This window comes from Labeo rohita, chromosome 18 (assembly GCF_022985175.1).
Source record: "Labeo rohita strain BAU-BD-2019 chromosome 18, IGBB_LRoh.1.0, whole genome shotgun sequence".
In the NCBI taxonomy this organism is placed as follows: Eukaryota; Metazoa; Chordata; class Actinopteri; order Cypriniformes; family Cyprinidae; genus Labeo; species Labeo rohita.
This window is the reverse complement of record NC_066886.1, coordinates 28,767,087-28,791,401: the sequence shown is the minus strand read 5'-3', so window position 1 is coordinate 28,791,401 and position 24,315 is coordinate 28,767,087. Positions and strand designations below refer to the sequence as shown.

Below are 24,315 nucleotides of genomic sequence, written 5' to 3'. Positions count from 1 at the left end.
AGTTAAAATTGAGAAATCGGTATTGTCATCCCAGCCTTAGTACAAATTTCTGTGTTGAATTGCAACAAAAGCCACATTTAGGTAGAATTACAACCCTATTAAAATGTCATAGTTCAATGATTAAGCTCAAATTACACAGTTTTACGAGACATACACTGTGTCCCTGAGAAAGGCACATGGGACTCAGACTGGGTGGCCCTAATAAAATAGACCAAATTGCACTGAATTAAAATACTGCAGCTTAGAAACTAATCCACGTCTCTTGTCTCTTCTCTCGTCCCATTTTTCGTTGTGTTATCACAGGTATCAGCATCCAGTGGACAACGCCGGCCTCTTCTCTTTTATGACATTTAACTGGTTGACCTCACTGGCAGTGTTGGCCCATAAGAAGGGTCAGCTGTTTCTGGAGGATATCTGGGCCGTGTCGCAGTTCGAGAGTTGTGAGGCCAATCGTCGCCGGTCAGTACTGATACGTATAAGACTTATGATGCATGATGCAACTATATATGTAAAATGCAATTCAAAGCTTGCAGAGGTATAAATGGTACTAATGTACCAAATGGTTAATGCACTGTAGTACTGCAATGTACTTTAAAGAATACCATTGCACTGGGATGATGCATGTCCAAATCAAATGCTATTGAAGTGGTACTTCTCAGACCTGATGTAATTGGTTAGGTTAAACCTTATTTCCACAGGCTGGCCGGGCTGTGGGATGAAGAAGTCAGATCACGAGGAGACGGGGCGTCTCTTGGTCGTGTGGTCTGGCATTTTTGCCGCACGCGTCTGCTGCTGTCCATCCTCTGCCTTATGGTTACTCAACTCGCAGGCTTCAGTGGCCCAGTAAGTAACACCATCTCAGCTCTGTTGTGTCTTTCTAGTGTCTTTTCCCTCTATCTATCTCTCTCGCTCCTGCTCTATCTGTCTCTCTGTGTATTATTAGCTTTGTAGACCCACCTATCAAATCCTGCCCCCCCTCAAATGCTCAGGTGAGTGTTCAGATGGGGAATGAAAAGTGTGTTACATTGTCACTGGGCCTCAGAAGTGATCTGCTTTACCTCTGTGGTGTTTCCAGTGTGGCTCCCAAAACCATTTAACAATTAGTGCTATTTATAAAGTGCCTTAATGATGACTTGTGCCAAGACCAAAAGAGTATTATACAGCTTGTCTGCTGCTTTTTGCCCAATAGTCTGACTTTCGTATCACAATAGGGGAACTTTGTAATTTAGATGTTATGTTACTGAAGTATGTCATATCTGCGCCACTAATGGTACCAAATGAACGTGCATTTGAGCTGCCCAACTGTGTCGGATGTGACAACATTATCTCAAACATAGAGTGCAATAATGGCCACCCACTTTTTCAGCTGTGTTGGTTTTAGAAGTATTTTTCCATAAAATTTTCCCCAATAGGGATTTAAAAAAAAAAGGGTAAGCCATGAAAAAAACAACAAGCACTGAGGTGAATCACAACATTGCAAACTTTTTAAGTGAAGCAAAAAATTATTAGAAAATCATGCAAAAGAACAAAACTGTGTCCTTTATGGTTTTAGTGAGGGGGAAAACTACAATCCCATGAAGCACTGCAAATCATAATCGAAAAGTGTAGTATTTTGACACTTTGTGAGGTCATTTCGCTTATGTTGTTTGCGGTGCTTTATGGGAGTGGGTTTTCCCTGCTAGATCTTTTGTTGCAATTTGCTCACCGCAGCTATTTGTTTGGGGAGATTTTTGCAAAGCATCATGGGTAATGTAGTTTTCACCAGGAATTCCGCTTTTAAACAGAATTCTTGAAATAATGCAAACTGATGCCTTCAATAAAAGCATATATGACCCTGGACCACAAAACCATCATAAGGGTCAGTTTTTTTAAATTGAGACTTATACATCATCTGGAAGCTGAATATAAGCGTTCCATTGATTTTGGACAATGGACATTTGGAAATATTTGATACAACTATTTGAAAATCTGCAATCTGAGGGTGCAAAAAATTCTAAATATTGAGAAAATCGCCTTAAAAATGCATATTACTAATCAAAAATTAAGTTTTGATATTTACGGTAGGAAATTTACAAAATATCTTCATGGAACATGGTTTTTACTTAATATCCAAATGATTTTTGGCATAAAATGAAAATCGATCATTTTGACCCATACAATGTATTGTTGGCTATTGCTACAAATATACTCATTCTACTTATGACTGGTTTTGTGGTCCAGGGTCACATATACCATCGATTAGCAACCTTGTAGCTCACAGTAGGTCTGTCTTTAAAGGTTTATAAGTTATCATTAAAAATCAATTCCCCTGTGGAGAAAAGAATGGAGTTTTTACTTCCGCAACTTGACTGTTGCACTCTACTGCCGTTAGACTGCCAGCGCACTGTGTTTTTCTGTTCTGTTTGGTGCTGCGAGTTGTGCAGAAGTGACAGTTCACTTTTAAGCAAGTCTATTAATTAAGGCCGAACGTTATTAAAGGAGTAGTTCTCTTCCACAACAAAAATTTACAGATAATGTACTCACCCCCTTGTCATCCAAGATGTTCATGTCTGCCTTTCTTCACTCGGAGAGAAATTATGTTTTTAGAGGAAAACATTTCAGGAATGTTCTCCATATAGTGGACGTCTATGGTGCCCTCGAGTTTGAACATTCAAAATGCAGTTTAAATGCAGCTTCAAAGGCCTGTAAACAATCCCAGTCGAGGAATAAGGGTCTTATCTAGCGATTAAAAAACTAAACATTTCTATACTTTTTAACCTCAAATGCTCATCTTATCTAGCTCTGCCATGTGCATGCATACTCTGTGTAATCCAGGTCAATACAGTTAGGGTATGTTGAAAAACTCCCATCTCCCATTTTCTCCTCCAACTTCAAAATCGTCCTACATCGCTTTTTTGTAAAGTCCACTTGACCTTCCTTGCAAGTTTACTTTGTAAACGCTGGGTCGGTACCTCTGCAGCCATGCAGGATGATTTTGAAGTTGGAGGAGGCAGAGCTAGACAAGCGTTTAAAAAGTTTAAAAAGTATATAAAGTGTCCAATTTTTTTTTTTAGAAAATAATCGTTTCGCTAGATAAGACCCTTCTTCCTCGGCTGGGATCATTTAGAGACGTTTTGGAAGTTCAAACTTTCATGAAAGGTTTTGCTCAAAAAACATAATTTCTTTACGACTGAAGAAAGAAAGACATGAACATCTTGGAAGACAAGGGGGTGAGAACAGTATTAAGTGAACTACTCCTTTACTCATAAATGTTCAGTAGTTTTAATAACGCTAAAGATAAATGACTCAAGCATAGTCATCATTTTCAGTCGCAAGAGTTTCAGTTCCAAAAACAAAAACAAATTTATTACACCTGTTCGAAAAAACTGCTGCTCTATGATTGTGCAAGTTTCTGTTTGTCTCTTGCTTTCCAGGTACCAGGTGTTTTATATCTGTGGTGTTATTATCGGGTAGATAATAAGGAAAGTATTTTGTGTTCTTACGGTCCACTGTGAAATGCTAGATTTGGGGTACGACTTAAGTTTAGGGGCATTGCATGTAGCACAAGCGTAGTCTAAAACAAAGTCTAATTAGATCAGGAGGATAGGCTAACACTTTCTTCAAGGAGAGCTTCTGTCACTGTCCCACCATGGGCGACACAGCAAGGCTCTGTCTCCTTCAGCCTTTAGGAGAAAATCGGGCTTATCAAAACACCTGGATTTCAATCTGTTTAATCATCAACTGCCTTTCTCTCCCTGTTGTCTATATTTAGCAACTCCCTGTAGAACATCTCCTTGAAGAGATACCTGTCCTTGCTCTGATGACTGAGCGCGGGGGTGGTTTGTAAAGGAAGGTGGGTGTCGGGGGGGTGGTGGGGGGGTTGTGGGGTTCAGATTGGAGTTAGGGGTCAGAGGTCGCTGGGTCCCCATGTGTGCGACATGTGACAGAGGCTATTCTTTAGACTCCACAGGGTGTCCGTTTAACCTGCGGGGAGAGCACACGGCAGGCAGAGCCGGTGAGGATTCCTGGGAGGTAAGGGCATGTTTCTTATGCAGGGCTGGATCAAGAGTTAATGCTGTTTGCTGCCCGTCTCTCTCTCTCTCTCTCTCTCTCTTTCTGTTTCCCCTCTCTTATTTGATCTCTGTAATTATTCACAACTCATGTGTATTGAAATGATCCAGCAAGAAATTGTCTGAAAGGTTGGGTAACCCTTTTTCATGCAATGTATGTCCGATGACGGATGCGGGCAAGTTTTTGTGCCAATGGACAATTGATTCAGACTCCTCCAGATAAATGCCAGCAAACGGAAAAACGGACTTGCGGGGTGTCTATATTGCTGGGGTTTCTCGTTCTGGACTGAAACGCTCTCAAGTGTGAGAGGTTCGTGAGCGTACAGGCCGTTTTCAGACCCGCACCTCTTGTCCTCAATGTGTTGGATTTTTGACCAGTTTCACGGACACCTTTTTGGCCAACTATGTGGTGTAAATGGGTCTTGTAAGATGTGCGTCATTCAGGGAGGGATCGCTGCCCCACTAACCTCGATTTAAAAATAAATGGGACAGCTTTTAAAGCGATGACAACTCGCAAATGGACTCTGAAGGAACTAGATGTGATTTTTGTCAATGTGTTTTGTTTTGTTATTTTTTCCTTGATTTGCCTGATCCATGTTGTTGTTCTTGCAACATCTTTGTACATTTTTTTCCACAAACTGCTGAATGTTTCAACTCTCAAGGTTAAATATTCAAGGTTACCTTAATAAAATCTAGCAGCTGTGTTCAACCACATGGGTTTGCCCGTGTTCCCAGTTTATGTCTGCATATCCTTGACTGCGTATGTGCATGATATCTGAGAACGGCGTGCGTGCGAGCGTATGTGTGTGCGACTGTATGACTTTCTTGAAATGTGTCAGCTGTTCAAGTTTTCTGTGTTTTGTGCTTGCGCACACTCTGCTACTAATTTAATTGATATTAATTTTCAGGTGTTAAAACAAAAGTACGTCTCCATCCTGTACCCCAACCTGATGTGACTGTAGGTAAAAAGTCTTTGAATCCACAAACAAGGGGCATTATGTCCATGATTATGTCACATTGCTATGTCTCTCGCACAGATGGTACTGTCGGTACTGTTTCATTGTCTCTCTTGTTCTTTTCCAAAGGCTAGAGAAAAGGGCCACATAAGGTAATAAAAACTATTAGAACACAGGCTGACATGCTCTCTCAGTAGACGTTGCCGCTCCCTCACTGTCTCCAATGATTAGAAGTCGTGCATTTTATGATGACGCCCCACACGTAGCATACAATGATCTGCATCCCTCTACCTCTTTCTGCCGAACGATGTAATCAGATGATTTATGATGAGGAAGGTCATGCAGTGTAGATATCGCAGTGCTGGTGCACGGCTGTGTTTGTATCCTCAGTCACGCCTGCTGTGTCCTGTCGCCCCCTTGCTCGTCCTCCCTCTCCGCAGGCGTTTGTGGTGAGGCGGTTGCTGGAGTACACGCAGATGAGCGAACCCGACCTGCCCTACGGCCTGCTGCTGGTGCTGGGCCTCTTGGCCACCGAGCTGATTCGCTCCTGGTCCCTCGCCCTCACCTGGGGGCTCAACTACCGCACCGGCACCCGCCTGCGTGGAGCCGTCCTGACCATGGCCTTCCACAAGATACTGCGGCTGCGCAGCCTCCGGGAGAAGAGCATGGGAGAGGTACGGTGTTGAGGGACGGGTGAGGAGGTTCGCATTAATGAATTAAACATTTAGGAAGGTTAGGAGCAGATATCCTAGGGTGTTGAATGGTGAAGAGATGAAGAGTGAAGGAAAAAGAAGGTGAAGCCCGCATATATTTCATGGTAGTCCATCGAATATCTCGCAGCATCTTGCTGAAGTACGTGCTGCTTTTTTCCGTAGCTGATCAATATGTGTTCGAGTGACGGGCAGCGCATGTTTGAGGCCGCTGCCGTGGGCAGCCTGTTGGCTGGAGGCCCCCTGGTGGCCGTGCTGGGAATGGCATACAACTTATCCGTGTTGGGGCCGACATCTCTTCTAGGCTCTGCCGTCTTCATCCTCTTCTACCCCACTATGGTGAGCTTTTCGGTTCGTGATTAGTGTTGCTTTTCCGATAGGGATTTCCGCTGTAATAACAGCAATGTTTTTTCTGTAGATGTTTAGCTCCAGGCTCACGGCGTACTTTAGGAGGAAGGGAGTAGCCGTGACTGACCAGCGTGTTCAAAAGATGAATGAGATTCTGAACTACATCAAGTTCATTAAGATGTATGCCTGGGTTAAGGCCTTCTCACAAGCTGTACGAAGTAAGTTGTTTTAGCTTGTGTATTTGGATTAGTCATTGATACAATATTGGAATTTTTTATATGTTATCTGTTTTCATATAGATTTTAGTTAAAGTTAAAGTAATTTTTGTAATTTTTACAAATCTTTTTTAGTATGTCTATTTAGTTTTAGTTTTTTGTTTGTTTTAATTTTATTAAATGATATAAAGCTGAAGTAATTTTTGTAAATTTTTCTATCCATTTTATATAGTTTTTTAACTTTTAGTTTTTAATGTTATTACTTTATAATTTTACTTATTTATTTGCTTATTAATTATATATGATTTTCCATAAGATATTAAAGTAATTTTTGTAATTTTTACAAATCTTTTTTAGTATGTCTGTTTAGTTTTAGTTTTTTGTTTGTTTTAATTTTACTCATTTTAGTACGTCAACTTTAACTCAGTGTAAATGAAAAAATTAAATTATACAAAGCTGAAGTAAGTTTTGTATTTTTTTTCTCTTAATTTTATATTGTTTTTGTAAAGTTTAGTTTTTAGTTTTTAGTTTATTTTAATTATATTAGTTTATAATTTTACTTATTTGTTTACTTAATAGTTATATATAATTTATATAAGATATTAAAGTTAAAGTAATTTTTACAATTTTATAATTTTTTCAGAATGTCTACATTGTTTTTTTTTTTTTAGATTTTAATTTATTTTAATTTTATTTATTTTAGTACATCGATTTAAACTAAATGGAAATGAGAATATATATATAAACATTAACTGAAATAAAATACACCCAAAAATTATATAAGTATATTATTTTATATATATATATACTACAAAAAAATACAACAAAATTGTATTATATATATATCTCAGTTAATATTTTAATATTTTTATTTCAAGTAATAAAAAATGCTATTTTAGTATCACTGATATACTATTGTAGTTTTATTTGATACTTTTATTTAGATTTTATTTTTTATTTTCTATTTTCATTTGAATTTTAGTTAAAGTTTTAGTAATTTTGTGTTGTTGTTTTTTTAATATGTCTATATAACTTTATAAAACGTCTTTAGTTTTTGTTAATTTTAGTACTTTTATTTTACTTTTAGTATTTTATTTCTAGTAATTTTTTTTTTTTAAATATACATTTAGTTTTAGTTAAATAAATGGTTGTGGTTGCTGGCTTGTGTGTTTGGCTCAGTGTTGTGTTAGAATCATTGATTATATGATTATATTTTTGTCAATATTTTGAATTAATGTTTTTTTCTGTTTGCAAATTTTGGTTAATAAGTAATGGCCTGCTTCGGCCTATTTCTTTGTAAATGTTTTTGATTATCATCTAACAGGAATAAGAGATGAGGAGCGTCAGATTCTGGAACAAACCGGATATTTTCAGAGCATTACAGTCGGCGTGGCACCTATCGTTGTGGTGATCGCCAGTGTGGCCACGTTCTCCACCCACATGTTGCTAGGTTATGACCTCACTGCCGCACAGGTACGGTTACACTGCTTGTTTGGAGGTGTAGGCATTACCACAGTATTAATGTATTCATGCATTGACTGTACTTCATTTCCCTTTCCAGGCATTTACTGTTGTCACTGTTTTCAACGCCATGACCTTTGCCTTAAAGGTCACCCCATTTTCAGTCAAATCTCTATCAGAGGCATCTGTTGCCATTGATAGGTTCAAGGTGAGCTTTCTCTCCTTCTTTCTCCAAGTTAACTTGTCAAGTCTGGAAGTGTGTATTTTACACGCTGTTCTCACAGGAAATCCAGGTATTGGTGCAGGTGGTATCATTGAGGTGTGTTTCATATAGTCTAGATAGATGATCTTGGGGACGTATTGTTGGTACCATGTTGAAAATCTCCACTCTCACTTCTATCTTTCACTTAATCATGCAGATTATATCTTCATTTCTTTGTTTCTGATTTCAGTGGCAGATGATAAAATCACAAAGTCCCTTTTAAATGACTTAGATCATGCATCAATTAAGTGTTGGAGATACTGTCATAAAGTGGCAATTTTAGGAAGTTGTTAAAGTAAGAAAATGAAAGTGGACACAATAAAGAGATTTATTTGAGCTTAGAAGAGAAAAACCTTTTTGAGTGCTATGATACGCCATCTTGTTTCACATGGGTTAACCAAAGAATGCTCAGCTTCATATATCTGGATCAGACTCTCTTCCATCTTATTTATAAAGTGCTCCATTTAGACACTGTTTAGCAGCCACCTTTTTTAAGACAACTAAAAGCTCTAAACAACACAAGTGGGTGTTACTGATGTATTGCATGTTATAGAATCACATGTAAAAATATCTTACGCTTGTATTCATGTCAGACCTTATTCCAGACATTTAACCAAAAAAACCCATTGACTTTAAGACAGTTAAACTGGTTAAATGAATGCAAACTCATCTCTGGGTTTTGGCCTACAAAAATACATGAGCCCTGCAGTACTCTATGCATTTCAAATTCAGTGCCATCCAAGTTCAGATAGTTTGAGTGTCACGTTGCAATGCTGGACATGCATGATTTAGCTTTGGCAATGCATTGCTTTATTTCAAGTGACCTTAAGAGTAGGGTTGTAATGGTATGAGATTGTCATGGTATGATAAGTCTTTTACGGTATATATTAAACAATAATTCGTATCAGTAACAATGACTCCTAAAAGAATAAGAACAAGTTATCTGTGTGAACAAATCCTGTATTGCCAAAAAAACATTTTATTGAAAGAATCGAAGTCTTCCTTTTGAAAAAAATAAAGAAATAAACAAAAAAAATGAATAAAAAACAACTAAAAGTAATGTGTAAGCCTTATGTATGTCTATATCACACGTTAACATTATAATTCATGTTTTAAAATGTCATGAAATGAAAATTTAACAACTTTTGTTTTTGGAGGTTTACTAAGTTAAAACAGGGCCAGACATGATGTTCTTTAAAAATAATGTTTAAATAAATTCATTATTATAAAAAATATTATTATTGTTGTTATTATAACTTTTAAGTACATTGCATATTGCTAATATATTTCTGTCATAACTTCTAGTTTAATCAAATTTTTATTTTGACAGGTTGATTTTTTTTTTTTTTCTCATTCATTTTTTTAAAACCGGTAGATATGCAAATATTTACGGTATGATAACCATGTCTGTTCAAACCGCGAAACACTGTCATACCGGTATGTCGTTACAGCCATACTTAAGAGTGAAGAAAATTACATAGATTACAAAATATGCAGCCATCCTCTATTGAATGTAATAATTTGAAGGGATAATTCACCCAGAAATGAAAATTACCTCATGACTTGTTCACCCTTAAGCCATCCTAGGTGTATATGTCTTTCTTCTTTCAGTGAAATACAATTGGAGTTACATTAAAAAAATGTCCTGGCTCTTCCAAGTTTTATAATGGCAGTGAATGGCTGTTGAGATTTTGAAGTCTGATGAAGTGCATCAGTCTATTATAAAAAGTACTCCACACGGAAGTAATAAAGACTTTCTGAAGCGAATCGATGCACACAAAAATAATTACGGTTTATAACGTTTTAAATATGGATATTTTTCTTAAATGCATCGATTTACTTCAGAAGGCCTTTATTAACCCCTCTGAGCCATGTGGAGCACTTTTCATGATGGATGGATGCACTTTATTGGACTTGAAAATCTCACCACCCAGCCATTATACGTAGAGCCAGAGAATTTTTTAATATAGCTCTGATTGTATTCATCTGAAAAGAAGAAAGTCATATACACTTGAAGGTCAGTTTTCAGATAAACTACCCCTTTCATATCAGGAAGAAAGACAAACAGCCTCTGTGTACTTTAATCACTTTCATGATTGTTCTGCGAGACAAGTTAGATTAAATTTGTTTTCTCTCTCCAGAGTTTGTTGATGATGGCTGAGGTCAAGATGATCCGTGAGCTCCCAAGGAATCCTTCATTTGCAATAGAGATGAGTAGTGCCAGTTTGGCTTGGGAGACGGGCGGTCACAGCGCCCAGCCGTCGCCCCGCGGTACACCCTACGTAGGCCTCGGAATGAGAGGGTGTCGCAAGAAGCGCAGACAGCGTGACGATCAAAAACAACACGAGATGCTGGAAGAAGAAACGAATGGTCAGCTGTTGAATGAAGTGTCTGTAGACGTGGCATCCGGTCCTGAAGATCAAACCCTTCAAGTGCCAACTATCAGCCAACGGCTGCAAAGAACTCTTCACTGCATCGATCTCTCCGTACAAAAGGTCTTTGCCTTTCTGAATGCTAATTTGGTCAATTTGTAGTGGTTGAGATAACAGGGAACAATCGTACTAATAATCATTCCTGCTTTTGAATCTTTAGGGGAAGCTGGTCGGTGTCTGTGGCAGTGTAGGAAGTGGCAAAACATCTCTGATCTCTGCTATTCTTGGCCAGGTGAGTCTGATTGTGAAGTGTTTGTCTACATTGAAGGCAGCATGCATGTTTTAATTCCCTTTGTGTGTGTATCCCAGATGACTCTTTTAGAGGGGACTGTTGCTGTTGATGGAGATTTCGCGTATGTGGCACAACAGGCCTGGATTCTCAATTCATCCTTTCGTGACAATATCCTGTTTGGCAAGGAAATGGAAGAAGAGAGGTGAGCACCATATAAACGGAACGTGTGAAGACCCCAATATACTCACAGTGAAGTTTGATATATCTAAGCAACAGTATGTTGTTAGCTGTTAGCAAATTTCCCAGTTCTGTCCAAAGCACGAGTGTATTGAGCGTGCAGAGGCACAGATGCACAAGCATGTCGAGAGCGAATATCCCTTTCCCATACAAAGAACTGAAAAGTTTGTAGTTCAGTTGGGTATGTCAAAAGCCAATAAGTAAAACAATGCATCATTTAGCACACACTTCATTTGAATTAAAACTGAATTGTTAGATGTATAATATAGAACAAGCTAAAATTATTTACTATAAACATTTATTTTAAACGTCATGCATACCCCTAGTGAAAAATAAATATACTAAAATGTGTTTAAAACACATTTAAGTATACTACAAAAACATTTATATATTATGTATTTAAAAAATCCCCTGCAATTGTACTTTTAATATACTAAACTGGTATATTTAAAGTCTGCTAAATTGGAACAGCTAATTTTGTACTTAATACACTTTGATTGTGCAGAAGTAGTGCTGAAGTTACACTAAAGATATACTCTATAAATACATATTTTGTGCAAAATTCACTCAATTAAAAAAACACTTTTTTTTGTTTGCCTATTTCAGTTAACATCATAAAACTCGTGCTAAACCAGTAGTAGTACTATAGCTGAAGACATGAAAAGACAAACAGATGAACCGAATCAGTTGAGTGAGTCATTTACGCTGGAACCTCTCTTTTGATAAGTGATGGGTAAAACAGAGCTTTTCAAAACTGAATCAGTTTAACCATTGCGTTGCAAAACGATTCACTGTTTCAAAGTGGTCCAATCGGATTATGTATCACAAATCATTTGATTCATGTTGGGACTTCAGAGAGGGTGTGAGTCATTTGACTTAGATCGTAACTGCATATCGCAAATCATTTGATTTAGATTGGGACTTCAAGTCACGTATCACAAATCATTTGACTTAGATCAGAACTTTGCGTGTTGTGAATCATTTGATTTAGATCGGGACTTCAAGTCGCGTATCAGAAATCATTTGATTTAGATCACAATTTTGTGCATCGCAAATCATTTGATTCAGAACAGGACTTAACTAATCGCGGAACATTCTGCAAACTAAATGATTTGCAATCCACGCTTCGAGTCCTGATCTGAAATGATGATTCACAAATCATTATTCAAATAGGGACTTCAGAGCAGGTTTGCAAATCTTTTGCTTTAGATCGAAATTTCAGAGTGGTTCTTGAATGATTCCGCGAATTGAATGATTCATGTTCTGTGCTCCGAGTCCTGATCTAAAATGATGGTTTGCGATTATTCAGATCAGGAATTCGGTGCACGTTCACAAATCATTTGATTTAATTCAAGGAGCGGTTTCATGAATCATTTATTTATTTATTTATTTATTTATAAACAGTGGAAAACATCAAACCATATGTGAGATTAATTGACGTCATTGAAAATCAAAAAAGTAGTGCTTGAAAAGTCCTGGAATTTCATTTTACAATATCTGCATACTTTAGGTTCACTTTTTTGCATTTAAAGACCAATATTATTTAAAGATCATACAATTCTCATCAGTAGTCTATATTAGTAGTAACATATTTTATGCTTAATATTAAGAAATGTGCATTGTGCACATGTATTACTCCAAATAGTTTAATTTAAATTTTTATATCAGTAAGTCTCAAGCAATCTGTCGTTAAATATGTTAATAGACTTGAACTATAATTAGTTTAAAATAAATGCATTTTAAATATGTTACTTCTTTACTAGGGACACCTCTTTGTTTTAAGCGAATGATAAAAACATGATTAAAAAACAGGACTTATTATTCAGAAAGTACGTTCATTGCTGTTACAAAATGTATGTATAATTAGTGGTTCCCTGCAATTTTAGCCACTGCAATGAAGCAGCTCTAATGTGATATTGAATTAAAGATGAAATATGGTAGAGCAATAAAATGAACAATAACAAAAGTTTGCACAATACATTTTAATATGCATAATTAAGTGGGATATTTGAAGAAAATATCTAATTGGTAAATGATTGAAGCCGTCTAACATGACTCCTATTGTTTTGGTTTCTGTACCTAATATTTAAAAAAATGACAAGTGCTATGAAAATAGAGGTATCTGTATTGGCAAGTACCAAACAGAAAAGTATCAGTATCGGACTCATTCGGGGAAAAAGTGGTGTCGGTGCATTCCTACTTTATGTAATAGATTGCGTTAAAGCAGCTTTACCGTATTAAACATGAAAAAACAGTGGCAGAGTTGCTTTCAATTGGAATTACAACTTTAATTTCTACTATAAAGCAGCTCTCCAGTCTGTTCATGTTTTTAATTGCATTTGACATCAAAGGACTGAAGAAATGAATCACAGACGATTTCCATGTCAAGAAGACGGAGCCGCTGAACACATCTACTTATTATGTAATACTCACAGGCCAACAGTAGTTAAAAGTCATTTACCAGCTGGAGCAAACTTTTCTGGAATATTTGCTTTGGCAAGCTGCTTCAAGCTTCTGAAACGAACTCCAAACAGACTCGTTTTGGCCTAAATATTTTTCAAAATGACGAGTTTCTTGGGGCCTTAATACTGGATACGTCAGTACTTTTTGGTTTGCCAAACGGCTGCAGTACATCAGTGTAATGAGCCATATGAGTCCGTGTGAAGGAGACTAAAGGGCTGAGCAAGTGAAACAGGGCTGTGACTCAGCACAGAGATGAAATACATGCAGATGACCTTGAGCGCTTGTGCTTTGTCTTTGAATAGCGTCCACATGATTCCTGGTATATTTACGGTTGTAATGCACATTGATGTTTTCAATAAAGTATAAGCATTTTTGGTTTTTAATGCAGGACGTTATATGTCTCCTGCAGGTATCAGGCTATTCTGAGTGCTTGCTGCTTGAGACCAGACTTGGCCATCCTCCCTAACGGTGACCTGACTGAGGTAACACGTCCTACACAAAAATCAACAGAGATATTTGTAAGCCTACTACACACTGTGTGATTTACACACACAGGATGTGTCATTGTGTACTCATGTTCTCAAGTCCAAGGCGGCAGTCCAAAACAGTGAATCTAAGCACTAGATACAGGCAAAAGTTCACTTCATGAATGAACAAAGTGCCATAAGTTAGGTGTTTGAATATTACAGTTGAAACCAGAAGTTTACATACGCCTTGCAGAATCTGCAAAATGTTAATCATTTTACCAAAATAAGAGGGAAAATGCATGTTATTTTTTATTTAGTACTGACCTGAATAAGATACTTCACATAAGATGTTTACATATACTCCACAAGAAAAAATAGAAGTTGAATTTATGAAAATGACCCTGTTCAAAAGTTTACATACACTTGATTCTTAATACTGTGTTGTTACCTGAATGATCCACAGCTGTGTTTTTTTTTGTTTAGCGATATTTGTTCACGAGTCGCTTGTCCTGAACAGTTAAACTGAGAAAAATCCTTCAGGTCCCACAAATTTTTTGGTTTTTCAGCATTTTTGTGTTTTTCCCCATTTTTCCAACAATGACTGTATGATTTTGAGATCCGTCTTTTCACGCTGAGAACTGAAGGACTCATATGCAACTATTACATAAGGTTCAAATGCTCACTGAAGCTCCAGAAGGAAACGCAATGCATTAAGAGCCGGGGGATGAAAACTTTTGAACAGAATGAAGATGTGTACATTTTTTCTTATTTTGCCTAAATATCATCTTTTATTCATGTAGCACTGCCTTTCAAAAGTTACAGACGATACTTATATGTTTCCCAGAAGACAAAATAAATCAAAAATTCATGAGTTAATTTCAAGTTAATCATAAATTCAACTATTATTTCTCTTGTGGACTATATGTAAACATCTTTTATGTGAAATATCTTATTCAGGTGCTTTAGGATTTTAGAAATTAGTTTCAGATGGCAAAATTGTATAATGTGCATTAAACTACCTCTTTATATGAAGGTATATCTTTAATACATGGTGTGATTTCTTCTGTCAGATTGGAGAACGTGGTGCAAACCTGAGCGGCGGGCAGCGTCAACGGATAAGCGTGGCTCGAGCTTTATACAGCAACAGGGATATTTACATTCTCGATGACCCTTTAAGTGCTCTGGATGCCCATGTCGGAAATCACATCTTCAATAACGCCATTAGAAAACATCTGCGTGGCAAGACCGTCATCTTTGTCACTCACCAGCTACAGGTACATTACAATTTCATGCTGAGTCATGTGAGTTTCAAGCTACCGTATATGAATTTTTAATTCATCTTTTAAAAAAACCATCCTGTTTCTGTTGTTAGTATCTGGTGGACTGTGATGACGTGATCTTCATGCGTGACGGCAGCATCACAGAGCAGGGCAGCCACGAGGACCTGATGAATCTGAACGGAGACTACGCCGCCATGTTTAACAACCTTCAGCTTGGGGAAACGCCCATCATTGAGGTCAGAAAAACCAAAAATGAAAACTCTGTCGTCTCTTACTTACCCCCATTTCAGGACGAACTTCAGACATAATTGCATTTGGTCCAGAACCAGTGGGGTTTAATGATATTTGACATATGAGGATCAAGGAATGAAGACTTTAATTTTTAATCTGTTCATCCAAAGTGAGTGTGTCACTTCAGAAGACTTGAATTATACCAGTTGAGTCTGGATTAATTAATTTGGGCCCGAGCACCAGTGGTGCTAGAACCCTATTGGAATTGCTCAGATTCTTCTTCATTTTTGAGGGCCTAAACATGCTTGAAAAATCATGAAACTTTGCTCACATGCCAAAAGTGGGGAAAATTTACATCTGATATGGGTTTCAGAAGTGGGTGTGGCAAAATGGCTCAGTAGCGCCACCTATACAATTTCACATACATGTATGAAATTCGGAAGACACATGTAACACACCAATATGTACAAAAAAAGTCCCCTGATACGAAGTCCGAAACCCAGTGGGAAGTTATTTTGAATTTTCTCAGCAAGTTTTGTGCTGTTTTTGTTGAATTTAAACAAAGTCCTCCTAGAGATTTGAACAGATCAATACCGAATTTGGTCAGTGTAATCTAAAGCCCCTTGTGATGTTAAAGGAGAAGTCCACTTCCAGAACAACAATTCACATATAACGTACTCACCCCCTTGTCATCCAAGATGTTCATGTCTTTCTTTCTTCAGTCGTAAAGAAATTATGTTTTTTTGAGGAAAACATTTCAGGATTTTTCTCCATATAATGGACTGATATGGTACCCCGATTTTGAACTTCCAAAATTCAGTTTCAATGCGGCTTCAAACGATCCCAAATGCGGTTGTAAACGATCCCAGCCGAGGAAGAAGGGTCTTATCTAGCGTGACGATCAGTTATTTTCATAAAAATAATACAATTTATATACTTTTTAATGTCATTATGTCGAAAAACTCTAGAAAAAAATAGACTTCACATGTTTGGTAAGAGTCCTGGCCTGAAGATATCTAAAGGCCAGTATTCAGTTATAACCATAGCGCCACCTGTTGGCAACAGGAGACATCTTGCATGTTTGATAAAAGCGCTGGCCTGAAGACATCTACATGCCAATATCCAGTTATAGTCTTAGCACTGCCACCTGGTAGCAGGAAGTTTGGCACTTATAAATGACTTTGACATATTTCTTCTATATTTAGTACTTTAAATGCATATTGCCCACCGTTTGCTATTTTCCTAAAGCCACCGGGTGGTGGTGAGCCCGGGTGCGAGGGCCTTTTCAACATTGCTTGCAACTTTAATTTTACTTGAGCTTGAAAGTTTTGCATCCCATTGAATTTTATAATATGGACAAAATGTCTAAACTATTTTTCAAAAAAATCTTCTTTTGTGGTCTACAAAATAAGGCAAGGTTTTGATACAGGTTTTCATACCGGTTTTGACTGACACAAGGGTTTGGAAATAAGGGAAAGAGTATAATTTTTGGGTGAACTATTTCTTAAGTTCATGGTTTATTCTAAACAGATGAAATCGGGATGATGGTGAAACAGTTCAGAGACAGTTCACCCAAAACCATAGTCATCATTTTCCCTGTGCTGTTCCAGAGCCGTATGACTTTATTTCTTCCGCAAAACACAAAAGGAGAAGTTTTGAATGTCTACACAGCTCTTTTTCAACAGCACCATCGGTTTATGCAAGTCATTGCGTGTTTCTTTCATATGCACAAACCAGATCGAAACCACGGTGGAGCTTTCAAATCTGTTGTTTTGTCATCTCAGGTTCCGAATAAGAACTCTGGGAGTTCCCTTAAGAAACCCCTAGAGAACAAAAAAGCAGGATCTGTCAAAAAAGAAAAATCAGCCAACGAGGGTGATGGTAAGTGTGAGTATGTTAAACACAGTCTCACAGACTCTCATGTAGTCGTGCTTTAACTTTTAATCTGCTTGTTAGCCTCACTTCTGTCTGTTTTCTTTCAGGTCAGCTGATGCAGGTGGAGGAGAGAGGAAAAGGCTCAGTGCCCTGGGCAGTGTACAAAGTGTACATTCAGGCTTTAGGAGGGTGGCCCGTCTTCCTCTTCATCCTTGCCCTCTTTGTGCTCAATGTGGGCAGCACAGCCTTCAGCAACTGGTGGCTCAGCTACTGGATCAAACAGGGCAGCGGGGTAAGAGACCATGGGTAGTTAAAGGAGAAGTCCACTTCCAGAACAACAATTCACAAATAATTTACTCACCCCCTTGTCATCCAAGATGTTCATGTCTTTCTGTCTTCAGTTGTGAAGAAATTATGGTTTCTTAGGACAGCATTTCAGGATTTTTCTTCATATAATGGACTTCAGTTGTGCCCCCAATTTTAACTTGCAAAATGTAGTTTAAATACAGCTTCAAAGGGTCCCAGCCGAGGAAAAAGGGTCTTATCTAGCGAAACGATCGCCCATTTTTTTTTTTTTTTTTTTTTTTTTTTTGGAAAATAAAAATTTTTATACTTTTCAAACACAAAAGCTCATCTAGCACAGGCTCTGGGATGCACGTTCACGTACTATTGAATAACATCAAAAGGTCACGCGGACTGTAGGCAGAACTACAGACCCATTCTGAAGTTGTAGGAGAAAATAAGATGGAGTTTTTCGCCATGTTCTACATTTTGAGCAGGAGTACACAGACGATGAATTTAGACGCAATTCGTAGTAGTGATGAGAAATTCGGATCATTTTAGCGACTCGGACCTTTGAGTCTCGTTCAGCAAAACGGACAAATCTTTTTCAAGTCATTTCGTTCAGCAAAATCAGCATCACGTGACAGCCCCATAAGATGAACAAATGACTCAAAACCTGAAGACTCTAAACAGGTGAACTAATTCCAGTACAGAACCTAATAGGATGTTGCGCATGCACAAAAAAAAAATGACACATCGTTTCGCTAGATAAGACCCTTCTTCCTCGGATGGGATCGTTTAGAGCCCTTTGAAGCTGCATTTAAGCTACGTTTTGGAAGTTCAAAATCGGATGCACAACTGAAGTCCATTATAAAACCTCAAAAACCATAATTTCTTTACGACTGAAGACAGAAAGACATGAACATCTTGGATGACAAGGGAGTGAGTAAATTATTTGTAAATTGTTGTTCTGGAAGTGGACTTCTCCTTTAAGATCAAAAGAAAGGCAGAAAGGTTTCACTTCCATTAGACCAGAGCAGAAGTGTTTAAATATTTCATGTGCTTCTGACCTTAACCGGTGGTTTGTTTCTTTTCTTTCTAGAGCTGTTACTGTTAGTTTGTCTCCATGCATTGGAAAATACAAGTCACAAATTACTAATTATATCACAAAAACAGTCATAAGGGTCATTTTTTTAAAAATGGACATTTATACATCATCTGAAAGCTGAATAAATAAGCAATATTTATTTATTTATATGACAATATTTGGCTGAGATACAACTATTATAAAATCTGGAATCTGAGGGTCCAAAAAAAATCCAAATATTGAGAAAATCGCCTTTAAAGTTGTCCAAATGAAGTTCTAAGCAATGCACATCACTAATCAGAAATTCAGTTTTGATATATTTATGGTAAGAAATTTACAAAATACCTTCATGGAACATGATCTTTACTTAATATCCTAATGATTTTTGGCATAAAAGAAAAATCTATAATTTTGACCCATCCAATGTATTTTTGGCTATTGCTACAAATATACCTATGGTACTTAAGGCTGGTTTTGTGGTCCAGGGTCACATATTCTTTTTGGACAAAATACTTATGCGCTGAGGTATCAATATTTAAAAAATGATTATGAAATTCTTTATTTGGCCTTTGCCAGTTAAGTGTCAGTTAAGACGATTGATCTTTATGCCATATTCATCACAACATTTTTATGTAATTTTGCAGTGTTTATAATAAATGCTTCATCTTTCAATTCATGTGCCCTCATAAGCTTTAATCAAAAACATTAACTTCCCATCACATTTGCAACAACATGTCCTCTAGCAACCTGTCACCCATGAGATTGCAGCAATTAGCATCTATTTATATATTTATATATAACAGTAGGAAAAGAAAGACGACTTTAACGATTAAAATAATAAATATGTTACATACTGTGAACCAACCTCAATTGAAATGGACCCTCCTTTTTGGATGTTTAATGTAACACTATACCTCTATTACCTTGCATTAATGCTGCTGCGGTGTTACTAATACAGCGGCTGTGGGATTGGCATTGATTCTGGACACAAACGTTCATTCATTAACATGTTTCTCTGTTTTCGTGCTCAACAGAACACGACGGTGCAGGTGGGGAACAGTTCAGTACTGAGTGAGAGTATGCGAGATAACCCTCTGATGCAACACTATGCTGCTGTCTACACTATGTCTATGGGAATCATGCTGCTTCTCAAACTTCTGAGAGGCATCGTGTTTGTCAAGGTGAGATTTTACATCATGTTGTATATCAATTATAGTTCTGCTTGATAAACTTGCTGTGTCAGAGAATGAGGTCCACACTTCAGCGGATGATCTTTTGTTTTTTTAAGGGTACTCTACGTGCTTCCTCGAGGCTCCATGATGAACTTTTCCAGAAGATTCTGCGTAGTCCCATGAAATTTTTTGACACGACTCCCACTGCTCGCATCCTCAACCGATTCTCCAAAGACATGGATGAAGGTGGGACCATATTGAGCATCAGACTGTAACATCATTAGATAGGGACAAGAAATTATATTTTCTGTTTTATATTTTCTATTTTGTACTGGTATTTTAGACTAGTGTAGGTTTGTTGTGGACAGCTGATTCCCTAAACTTTTCATATTCTGTGCAGAGAAATTAACATTTTCATTAAGGGATAATATTTGCCTTGTATAAGGAATTTTTTTTTTAGATGTATGCATCATCTTTTGTCAAATTCTTACATTTAATCAATATGTAAGAATAAGAATTAGAATAATAAAACGGTATAGACTGTTACAAGTCAAATTAAATAAACAAAATCCACTTTTGCACAATATTTCGTGCAAAAAAAACGAAATGTTGATAATAATAATGAAGTTTTTAGCAATGCATATTACTAATTAAATATTAAGTTTTGACATAATTACGGTAGGAAATTTATGAAATATCTTCATGGAACATGATCTTTACTTAATATCCTAATGATTTTTGGCATAACATAAAAACATAACATATTTTTGACTATTGCTATAAATATACCCATGCTACTTATGACTGATTTCGTGCTCCAGGGTCACAAATAATGTTTAAAAAAATGGTATTTTAAAATAGAAATTATAACCACCAGCAAATAGCTGCTGGTCTGTGTGAGCCATTGAGTCATTTACTCAACCGATTCATTCAAACGAATCGTTCAGGAATGACGCAAATCATTGATTTGTTTAAAAATTTAAAGAACTGATTCATTTAGCAATGAAAGTTCTAAGTTCTGTTATGGCTTTGTTTGGAGCTATTTTTGATGAAGTATAGCAAAAACAGATAATAACCCTGAAATGTAATTCACAATATTAGCTTGTTTATTGAACTGTTGTGCAAAATTAATATAATTAATACATATTGCACACCCCAATTTTGAGAACAACTCTTTTACCTGTCTCACATTTCTAAACGCTTCCCTTTCTTCTCTCAGTGGACACACGTCTGCCGTTCCAGGCTGAGATGTTCATTCAGAACGTGATACTGGTGCTCTTCTGCCTGGGTGTGATTGGCAGCGTGTTCCCGTGGTTCCTGGTGGCGGTAGGGCCGCTGGTGCTCCTCTTTACGGTGCTACACGTGGTTTCTCGGGTCTTCATTCGAGAGCTCAAACGATTAGACAACATCACGCAGTCTCCTTTCCTGTCCCACATTGCCTCCAGTATTCAGGGTCTGACCACAGTGCATGCTTATGGAAAAGAGGACGAATTCCTTCAAAGGTGAATGCTGGATATCATTTTTATTGCGTGTTTCTCCTTCAATGATATGAATTCCAGTGAGCTCTGTTCATGGACTTTGTCTGTGTGTTGCTCCCCCAGGTATCAGGAGCTGCTGGATCAGAACCAGGCTCCCTTCTATTTGTTCAGCTGTGCCATGCGCTGGCTGGCTGTGCGTCTGGATGTGATTAGTGTGGCTCTCATTAGCATCACGGCTTTGATGATCGTCCTCATGCACGGCCAGATTCCTCCTGCATATGCAGGCTTGGCCATTTCCTATGCTGTGCAGGTGAGGGGAAATTGTGTTAAAATTGTTGTTCTGGAAGTGGACTTCTCCTTTAAGGTGTTTTGATGTGGACCATTTTGGTGTAAAAATGCCTTTGATGGAACTCTTGAAAACAGGCTTTGGACATGGTTCATGTAACTGTTTGTAGTATTTATAAAAGCAACGCAGCCTATTTTCTCAGAAGTAACCACAATTGATGATGTCAAGCAGGATGCATACCCTGCAGGCAGAACATCAAGTGCATTTCTCATCACTGCTGGCTTCTGCTGAAGTCAAAAAAATCCCACATTCTTTGCATCTTCTTTGCATTTATGGCACACTAATGCAAGTGCCATTCTGTGCATGTTAAAGCCTTTTGCCTGATTGGTTTTTCTGCCAAAAAAAATAGTGAAGCGAGAGCAGTGCTTTCCATTTTTAGCATCTTCTTCTCTTGAGTCATTACCTAGTTACACTGGTAAACAGGTGCCACTAGTACTCACGGCGGCATTCGTGTTTGAAGCAAATGCACTGTGGTTTACAGCCAAATCATACAATGTGAAATAGGGAGGATTCAAACTCAATTTTGGAGCAAACAAACAAAACAAGTGTTAAAACAGCCTTAGACTTGGGTATAGGATGCATATATTTCCCTCAGAAAAGATTTGAATGTAACATTTGCTTACACAACAGAAGCTATTGTGTTGTATGAAGGAAGTAGGTTATATAGTTGTTGTATTTAACTAAAACTATTACATTTTTTTTACTTGCTCTTATTACATAAACATTAACTGAAAAAATAATAATGCCTTGCCTGTTTGCGTTTCATTACGTCTTACCTGAAGTACTAAAGTAACTGAAACAAAATAAACTAAAACTAATAAATAAAAACGAATTATGTAGACAGCATCTCAACATTCCTCTCATCTTACAGCTTACAGGATTATTCCAGTTTACTGTTCGCTTGGCCTCTGAAACCGAAGCTCGGTTCACCTCAGTCGAGAGAATCCACCATTACATCAAGGTACTGGTCCTACATCATTTTTGACTGACAATTTAAAAGCTTCTCTTCCAAATCTGACGTCTGTTGTCACTCTTACACGATAAATTAAAAGAATGAAGTTCAACCTTTGCTTAGTCACCTCTGTCTGTCTTAGTCTCTGTCTCTAGAGGCTCCTGCAAGGGTGAAAAACAAGGCTCCTCCGTCTGACTGGCCCCAGGAGGGTGAGATAGTGTTTGATGGAACAGAGATGAAGTACAGAGACAACCTCCCAATGATACTGAAGAAAGTTTCATGCACCGTTCGACCAAAAGAGAAGGTCGGGATTGTGGGACGAACAGGCTCAGGTCAGTCTCTTCTTCTTGTGTCTTTTCTCAACAATTTTTAATTATAATTTTGATAATACGTACAAAGAATTTCATCCCACAGAAAAATAAATAAATAAATAAAAATGGATATAAATCGATTATAATACAAAAATACAAATAAAAAGAGGGTCTGGTATATATATTTGTATATAATTCTTATGCAAGTAAGATTTTGTTTTCATTTTGTTATCTTTTAAAATCAGGCCTTTTTTGAAATGACTTTTATGGTGAAAATACAAGGGGAAATCAGAAAAACAATCAATCTGCCCTCTCATCTCTCCTCAGGGAAGTCTTCTCTGGGAGTGGTTCTCTTCCGGCTGGTAGAACCGTGCGGCGGCTCCATTAAGATTGATGGTGTCAATATTTGCGACATTGGCCTTGCTGATTTGCGTAGCAAACTGTCAATCATTCCACAGGAGCCAGTGCTTTTCAGTGGTACTGTCAGGTAAGCGGGAACTCTTTGTATCGATGCTGTATTTCAACTGATTCCTAAAGACCTTTCAGGACGTTTCACATGAAAAATGTTCCAGAAGGATGATTTTGCAAAATTACAAAACTGAAAAGCAAGTGAAAAAAGTAACATGTATTTAAGCAAAGAACTGGAAACATTTTGCTTTAATTTTTGCCATCTATGTTCAGTAGTTCAGTTCGGTAAACATAGGCTGTACATGACCAGTCAAAAGTTTTTGAACAGTAAGATTTTTAACTTTTTTTTTTTTAAAGAAGTCTCATCTGCTCATCAAGCCTGCATTTATTTTAATCCAACGTACAGCAAAAAGTCAAAATTTAAAATAGTTTTCACAATTTAAAAAAAAATGTTTTCTATTTGAATATATTTTAAAATGTAATTTATTCCTGTGATTTCAAAGCTCAATTTTTAGCATCATTACAGCAGTCACATGATCCTTAAGAAATCATTCTAATATTCTGATTTGCTGCTTCAAAAAACATTTATCATTATTCTAATTATTATGAGTATATTATTCTGAGCAGCAAATCAGAATATTTGAATGATTTCTGAAGGATCATGACTTTATCATCACTTTTGATCAATTTAAAGCTTCCTTGCTAAATAAAAGTATTCATTTCTATAATTTCTTTCCCCCCCAAAAAAAACAAAAACAAAAAAACATTACACTGACTCCAAACTTTTGAATGGTATAGTGTGTAATATTACAAAAGCTTTTTATTTCAGATAAATGCTGATCCTTCTATTCATCAAAGAATCCTGAAAAATGCACTCTGTTTTAAATATTGGTAGTAATAATAATAAATGTTTCTTGAACAGCAAATCAGCATATTAGAATAATTTCTGAAGAATCATGTGATACTGAAAACTGGAGTAATGATGAGATGCTGAAAATTCAGCTTTGCTCACGGGAATAAATTACATTTTAAAATATATTCAAATAGAAAGCTGTTATTTT

General features: G+C 37.1%; 1 protein-coding gene across 1 annotated transcript in view; it reads left to right on the top strand.

The window, feature by feature from the left end:
- abcc5 (ATP-binding cassette, sub-family C (CFTR/MRP), member 5) overlaps positions 1-24,315 on the top strand; it is a 45,510-nt gene that overhangs the window by 16,305 nt on the left and 4,890 nt on the right. The window contains exons 4-25 of the mRNA XM_051135196.1: positions 304-459; positions 699-843; positions 5,446-5,679; positions 5,881-6,054; positions 6,134-6,281; positions 7,603-7,751; positions 7,840-7,947; positions 10,143-10,496; positions 10,594-10,665; positions 10,743-10,867; positions 13,775-13,847; positions 14,903-15,106; positions 15,205-15,348; positions 17,128-17,224; positions 17,326-17,510; positions 19,622-19,768; positions 19,876-20,005; positions 20,979-21,261; positions 21,361-21,547; positions 22,455-22,544; positions 22,678-22,867; positions 23,174-23,333. Of these exons, the coding sequence (XP_050991153.1) occupies positions 304-459; positions 699-843; positions 5,446-5,679; positions 5,881-6,054; positions 6,134-6,281; positions 7,603-7,751; positions 7,840-7,947; positions 10,143-10,496; positions 10,594-10,665; positions 10,743-10,867; positions 13,775-13,847; positions 14,903-15,106; positions 15,205-15,348; positions 17,128-17,224; positions 17,326-17,510; positions 19,622-19,768; positions 19,876-20,005; positions 20,979-21,261; positions 21,361-21,547; positions 22,455-22,544; positions 22,678-22,867; positions 23,174-23,333 (3,555 nt within the window). The remainder of the gene's footprint in view (positions 1-303; positions 460-698; positions 844-5,445; positions 5,680-5,880; positions 6,055-6,133; positions 6,282-7,602; positions 7,752-7,839; positions 7,948-10,142; positions 10,497-10,593; positions 10,666-10,742; positions 10,868-13,774; positions 13,848-14,902; positions 15,107-15,204; positions 15,349-17,127; positions 17,225-17,325; positions 17,511-19,621; positions 19,769-19,875; positions 20,006-20,978; positions 21,262-21,360; positions 21,548-22,454; positions 22,545-22,677; positions 22,868-23,173; positions 23,334-24,315) is intronic.